Genomic DNA, 7,500 nt, shown 5'->3' on the forward strand with positions numbered 1-7,500 from the left:
AATTCTAGCCAATTATTAACTGAACTAAGAAATCTCAACGTTCCCTTTCCGTCGGTAAAAGCCTCATGCTCCGAGAACAGTTTCACTCTCACTAACCGTTCAGGTTTTAAATGCTAAAGCACTGAACTGAAATTAAAACAAGCAAAACGTTTGTTTTAACGTGCTCACCTGAGTTGATATTTCAAAAGTACACTGAAATATAGCAAACTTTTTTTTTTTCGTTTTAGGAAGTACACAATATTAACACAATTCCCACCGTTGTGCATCTAAAATCACAGAAAGATAACAGCTTACTACGATATATTCAGTGCCTGAAACAAACTATAGCACTGTTTACAGAAAAGAAAAGGAAAAAAAACATTAAAAGGTTTGACTGAGGTTTTTTTTTTGTGTGTGTGTGTGTGTGTGTGTGTGTGTGTGTGTGTGTGTGTGTGTGTGCGCGCGGGCACTATCTTTTCCTCACAGAGAAAACCACCAAGCGTGTTCAACATGAGATCTGGCCTCGTGGAACACAGCAGGGTACGTTGCTGAATTAAACTAAAACACATTTGGGAGCATGCTCTTATAGGAAAATAATCAACAATCAAAGTGCACCATTTGCCTGTAACAGCATGCCCAGTGTTTTATTCCTCTTATACCACAGCGATTTGACACATTGATGATCTCTCCCTCGCGCTCTCATACTTTTTATCCACTTCCATTTCATATTGTGGAAAAGCTGTCCTCACTTATGTTCCTTCAGAAGCCACGAGTTAATCAGGAAACAAGGAAGAAAGCAAAACAAAAACAAAGCAGTATGTCACGTGACTGAGAAAACCTAGAGAAAAGGTAACGCTGCATGTCCTCAAGACCCTCCCGTGACGGAAAACCTACTTCCCGTTAAATAAACGTCCGCTTCCCAGTCTGTACAGGATTTTTTTGTGAACGTCGCGGACAAAAATGTTCGATTTTGCTGCTGCTTTTTTTTTTCTTTTTCGAAATTTGCGAAACTACTTGAATTGGCGAAATTGCAATCGCACGAATTTGTTCCGTCGGTCTTTCACGGTGACGTTTGTTGGTAAACAAGACCTTTTTCGCTCTACTCGTGTTCGACGCACGTGAATCGAAGAGAGATTTCGCTGAACGCGCATCATGATCACGTCACGTAAAAAATTCGCTCCTGCGAATATTGTGGCCTTTGCCTGATTTTGCGTTCATGTCTACAATCACAAAATGCCAGAGGGACTGACTTGGAGAAAGACGTTACAATATACAGTCCCTCCGGGATTTTGCAATCGCTGAAATGAAACGCAAAAATCAAGCAAACGCCGCAATATGCGGAGGAGCGTGCAATCTTTTAAAATTACCAGCAGGTTTTCCGCAGAAGTGATATATATATTTTTTTTAATCCGCCGACAAAATCCTGAATATCAATTATTATACATTTAGACTTGGATTATCTGGAGCAATTTTTTTTAGCTGTCAGAAAAATAAATCAACAACTTCCGACCAATCACAACCGACAGCGCTGTTGCTCCGTTTGCTCTGAAACTGCTTGAAGACCTGAGGATTAGGATCATTCTCTGCCTTCAGTAGTTAACTCGATGAACATCACTCCCTCTTTAAAAAGCAGCCTGCGCTAACGGCGCACGTCAAGACAAATGATGTACTGAGAAATAACATTTTCTGTCGTCGATATACACTCCGCCGTCTCGCCGTAACAGTGTAACTACCGTATTTCCGTACTGGAGCGCAACCGAAGATCAAAGCAGCACTTCAGCGCCGCCTTGTGGCATACTCTAGTCTCGATTTTGTCCCGGGTTCTTGTCTGCATTGTTATCTTAGCACCTTCCAATAGCTGCTGGTACCATGAAAACGTGAACAAATACACTCATGTACTTAACTAGAAAACTCCCAGAGGAAAGTAAAACGTGTTCGAATGCTGTACATCACAACACGTTTACTACACGCTATAAACTGATGACTCATGGTAGTAATAATTTAAGGCCAAATGCTGTGTGCATTTGCTTTGGAAATTAAGTTGATTATATATATATATATATATATATATATATATATATATATATATATATATATATATATATATATATATATATATATGTGTGTGTGTGTGTGTGAGATATGTGTGTGGTGTGTGTGTGTGTGTGTTAGTAGTGCGGCTCGCAGTCCTCCGTCAGACTATCTGTGATGTAGTTGATGTTCAGTTGCTGCTGGTAGAAGTTCTTCTCTACGGCCGTGTTCACAGTCCAGGCCACGACCTCCACGCCGCGCTCAGCCCAGTACTGCACCGTGTCCCTGACACACACACACACACACACACAATGATTGATACACACTGAAAAACACACTCGCTAAAACCAGTGGCCAGGTCCTGTTTTATACGTGTGTGTGTGTGTGTGTGTGTGTGTTCTTTATTAACACAGGAACTAATCCAAGTTCAGGACTATCTGGATTCGTGTCTAGTCCCTTTTCTCAGTATCCCATAATGCTACACGTGAAAGTAGGAGGAGCTCTCTGGAGTTTTACGTAATACAACGGACTCACATGGAGATGTAGTTTTTCTGCAGCAGGAACGCCGACACGCCACACAGCTTCCACAGCAGGTGATGATGCGCCCAGTCCAGCAGCACGTCCAGCGCCTGCATCCAGTGCTGTTTCCATGCCGATGAGAACCGCGGCGAACCGTCGCCAAAGTGACTCAGGCTCCATGGCCGATGCGTCAGCGCCGTCACGACGTCTCGATCAGCCTGCCTCATCTGCAGGACGACAAGCGTGCGCGCGCGCACACACACACACACACACACACACACACACATCGTTCACATCGTATCATTCCAATACACGTTACAGCGAGGGTGTGGCTTTTCCAGATGTTTCTAAAATAAGCCAGTAGACAAACAACACCGCTCGCACCAGTCGCTCAGGATAAAATCAGCACCGAAACGGAGCCGTGTGGCTGAAGTGTTACCCTGTAGATGACTTTGGGCTCGAACGAACACACCACGCTGGAGTTGTAGAGCACCGGGTGTTTCTCGTAGAGCTGCTTCAGAGCTGCTGCAGCCTGTGAAGTGAAGTAAACCGTGAAAACCCTGAGTTCCAGTACTGCGTTGAATACAGCTCACTGACTTTCCAAGCTCCAAGCAGCGAAACAGCTTTCACCAAAAAGGGAGGAGTTTGTGAGAAGTTGATCTGAGCGCAATAACACGGCGCTGGAAGTGATTTCTTTGGTAATTTGTACGTACGGCAAAAATCCTATCATAATGTGCCTTGCCATTTGATTCTCTCTCCATGTTTACAAATTCTCACTGTAGAAAACAAAAAAAACTTATTGCTATCACGATACTTCTCTTGGTATTATTTGGCATTGGATCCATAAAGAAAAAAATCAACCAGCATTTGTAAATGCCTGACTAGATTTCCTCTCCTCAAGTGTATTAAGAGCGCCGCCTAGTGGATAAAAGTTATATCGCTGATAAGGCAGGAGTACGGGATGCTGATGTGTAGAGAAAATCCTGATGTAAGTAACGAACACATGCTGTTCGGTCAGTCAGCATCTCGCAGATGGCCCTACCTCATCTGGGTGACCTTTGACATCGAAGTAGATGATCAGCTGGTGTTTGATGCATTCCTCCACCGCCTCCTGCAGAGTCGGAACCTTCTCTCCACGGAAACGGTCACTGTGGGGACGAATAGAGAAAAAAAACCCAAAATACTTCAGAGCTTAGTCAACATTTTCGTCCAATCTCAGCCAGCTGAGCGCATAAACGTAAGTATTTTTCTCCAAGTATTATTAACACCTCAATCATGTTTTAGTAGTACATCTAGAGTTCGGTGCCGTGTGAAGAATTCCTTTTTATATTCTTTCGGACGTACATGTCTAATCTATCTAATAACTCTTCTGTCTGTCTCCTACCGGAGTCTGTGTTTGGCGGCGGCGTCCAATTTGCCGAGCTCTGAGAAGCGCAGCTTGCTCAGTGGTCCCGATCCGTTGGTGGTTCGGTCCACGGTATCGTCGTGCATCAGGATGGGAACGCCATCGGCGGTGAACTCCAAGTCCAGCTCCACCCCCGTCGCGCCGTTGGCACTGGCCTAGAAGGAAACAAACATCGGGGAAAGAAGACGACGTCTATATGTTGCTTCGTAATTTTTTTTCCACTGCTAATTCTGTGAAAACTAACGAGTGGTACTGAGGGTAGTGTTGCTGCTGTGTATGTTCTCTCCATGCCCATGTGGGTTTCCTGTGGGTTCATCAAAAACATGCAGGTAGGCAGCCTGACTATGCTAACATGGCCCCTGGTGTAAAGGTGTGTGTGTATATGTGCATGGTGGTCTGCACGGGACTGAGATCCCATCTGGGGCGAATTCTTCCACCTTGCAGCAGAGTTGGAGTTACATCCCAGCAACAACTTCAACGACATCATTCTGCACTTCTCGTCAGATTCTCAGCCCGATCGAACGCTCTCTAGAATCTGAAACGTCCCGCCTCCAACATTATAAAAATTGGCTATTTTTTAAAAATGGGGGGGGAGGAGCCACTCAATATGTCCCGCCCTGACTTCAGTGGAAATTACGTCAACACGTCGAGGCACTTCAGGGGGACTTGAACGTTTTATTTGAATTCTGCTCAAAAGGACGCTACGACTCGGATAGAGGTTTGTTCGTTTCATTGAACGAGATTCAAAGCTCCAAGTCAGTGAAATTATTTGATCTACCCATCAATAATATGGGTGTGATCACGTGTGTCACAGGTCTACATACTTTGGCGAGTGGGCGTGGTATGAGAATAAAGGGGCGTTCCCAATTTGCATATTCATGCTTGCAGGTGTAGAGGAGGCGGAGTACTAGTAAACTCACCGCTTTTATTGCTGCTATAGTGTTCTCAGGTGCGTCGTGAGCACCGGCCCGGTGAGCCACCACCGACACGCCGCCTGGCGCGAGCCTCCCGGGGCGCAGCACCTGCCTGGCGCGGCTCGCGGGGACTTGTGGGAAACGGAAGACCACTAGGAAGAGGTAGAGAATCGCGGTGAGGCCCACGGAGCACACTGCGCTCCTGGTCCCGAGTAACACGAGCACAAACACAGCCGAAAAGCAGGTCACAGCGTCTCCTAACTGCAGCATCTCTTCAACATTACAGGCTTCCTTCAAAACAAAACTAAATTCTCCGAGGTCAAATAAATTACTTTAGGACTCATTCAAATCCCGAGCTAAACAAAACATCACCCAGGAAGGTCTCCCTCAAGGCTAGCTTGCTGTTTTATGTTGAACAGAAACTGCAAAAGAAGCCATTTCACCTCCTCTGTGCTGTCAAACCCAAACACGATCTGCGCATGCGCGGACCTGCTCGTCTCAAACGCTTCCGTGTTCCCTAGAAGTGTTCACTATATATCGAGGCATGTCACGCGCACTCTGTGTGCTCGTGTGAGACGTGAAATTTAATTTATAAATAAATAAATAAATAAACCCAACTTGTATTATGCGAAATAATATATTTTTATTAAAATTTCTTGTGGTTTTTAGAATCATTCGTTATTTGCAGAATTATTTATTAATTCATTAACATAATTATTTTAGCTACGTAAATATACTTGGAGTGTAATAAAGATAGCTGGAGTGATTTATTTATTTATTTATTTATTTATTTATTTATTTTTGCACACACGTATCTTTTATTTGGAATTTTATTTAGGACCTTTTATTTTGAAGACGGGGCGTCACGTGTTGCTTCACCTTCCGGAGTTGAAATGGTGAGTGCATTGAGCAAGCGTTTCTGTTTGATGTATATAAACGTGTATAAAACGGATGAATGTGAAACCTTTTGCTGATACATAAACATGCGGAGAGTTGAAACTAAACCCCTACAGATGTGTTACTAGAGTTTTACTTGTCTTATACAACAACAGTTACAAATTGTTATTATTATTATTATTATTAATAATAAAGAGCAACATGTACTACTTATCTGTTTATAATTATGTTATAAAAATGTTAAAGCACTAAACTAGACCCTCACAACCCTATTTCTATTTTGAGTCCTCACGTGCTGATAGTTTAAAATGTTTTTCTCTCTTTCCAGCTGCGATCACCCCGTTCGATCCGTGTGACCTTATCGTTAGTGGCGCCTGGAACCCGATGCCGCCGTCCATCTCCGGGCGTCCAGCTGTCTTTCTTCCGTTCTCGCAAGCTTTTGTGGGCGAGTTGTCCGGCGATGCAGCCGTCTCTTCATTCACCCCAGCATCAAGCCCTTGTTCCCTGCTCAGATCTGGCGTCCCGGAAGTACACCTTAATTTATGCGTTCCCCGCCATCCGAGGACTACGCGCACTCTCCAGGTTCAAACTGGTTCAAACCGGCGTCACTGGCGTCCTTCTACCCGCAGTTTATTATTCCTACCTTCAGGGCCAAGCGTCAGTCAGTCTTTTAAGCTACACCACGGGCATCGCTGCGTTCGCCGCAATCATGCTCTACACCGTTAGCTACTACGTCCGGCGAGTGGTCGGGATGATGTACCTGGACCACACGCACGCCACGTTAAAGGTGGCCCATCTGTCTTTCTGGGGCCACCGGAGGGACGTGTATCTGCCCGTGTCGGATGTAATGACTCTTGGAGACACGGGAGACTCACCGGGTGAAGTTATATTAAGGCTGAAACGCTACAGCTGCTCGGACACACTCTATTTCTCCACCAGGCTGGGGCGTGTGCTGGATAAAAACGGGTTTGAGAAAGTTTTTGGGACTTTGTCTCGATAGACTGCTGTGTCTCTGCTTGTGTTAATGTCCAAAATGATTTTGCATTCAGATTTACAAATAAAGGTTTATTCACAGCCAGTCCGGTGTCTTCAAAGTTCTTCCGTGCTCCTAACCAGTATACTGTTACGCCGTATAACTCTGAAACACGTATCAGCTACATCACCCAGTTTTCATCCTAATAGTCACCTACATCACAAGTTGTTTGGAAGGGTTTCAAGATTAAAAAGCCTCTACTCTCATCCAAAAACAAACTCAAGCGTCTTCAGTTTGATTGACAATACTGGAACTTCAAAATGGGATCGGGTTCTATGGTCCGATTTAATAGCTTTCAAAACAGTGTTACTACAGTATGAATGCTAATAGTGTGTCTTTCTCAGCGTGTTAATAAAGAAACACTGTTAGCATCACATAAATATAAATAAAATTGGATTCACTCTGCCCACTGTTTACATTTTTTTTTACTACATTCTTTTGGATGTTCATGGAATAAAATAAAATATCAGATGCCATGAGGGAACCTTCTGCCATCATTCACACATTTGAATGGCCGTGTGACACGAAGCAATGTGATAACATGAAATTAAATTTGACCTTATATGATCTTGGGCATTGTTTAGATTCAGGACAGCTGGCATTTGGTGCTATTGTCAAGCAACTGTTTGACGCCGTACACAACGGTGCTTCACCTTCACGCGTTCGCTGAGAGTAGGCTACTGTTGAGAGGCAGGAATTTGGCCAATAGTTGCTGCAAGCCT

General features: G+C 44.2%; 2 protein-coding genes across 2 annotated transcripts; one reads left to right on the forward strand and one right to left on the reverse strand.

The window, feature by feature from the left end:
• Nucleotides 1-398: 398 nt before the first annotated feature.
• Nucleotides 399-5,325, reverse strand: gde1 (glycerophosphodiester phosphodiesterase 1). Its single transcript, XM_053676532.1, has 6 exons — nt 4,855-5,325; nt 3,914-4,089; nt 3,572-3,677; nt 2,969-3,061; nt 2,545-2,756; nt 399-2,295 (listed from the first exon to the last, which is right to left on the reverse strand). Exons 1-6 carry the CDS (start codon nt 5,116-5,118, stop codon nt 2,148-2,150), a joined length of 999 nt encoding a protein of 332 aa, XP_053532507.1. The 5' UTR covers nt 5,119-5,325; the 3' UTR covers nt 399-2,147.
• Nucleotides 5,326-5,635: 310 nt separating this feature from the next.
• Nucleotides 5,636-6,823, forward strand: tmem186 (transmembrane protein 186). Its single transcript, XM_017458962.3, has 2 exons — nt 5,636-5,744; nt 6,074-6,823. Exons 1-2 carry the CDS (start codon nt 5,742-5,744, stop codon nt 6,743-6,745), a joined length of 675 nt encoding a protein of 224 aa, XP_017314451.1. The 5' UTR covers nt 5,636-5,741; the 3' UTR covers nt 6,746-6,823.
• Nucleotides 6,824-7,500: the final 677 nt, after the last annotated feature.

The sequence above is a fragment of the Ictalurus punctatus genome, chromosome 27, assembly GCF_001660625.3.
Source record: "Ictalurus punctatus breed USDA103 chromosome 27, Coco_2.0, whole genome shotgun sequence".
NCBI lineage: Eukaryota > Metazoa > Chordata > Actinopteri > Siluriformes > Ictaluridae > Ictalurus > Ictalurus punctatus.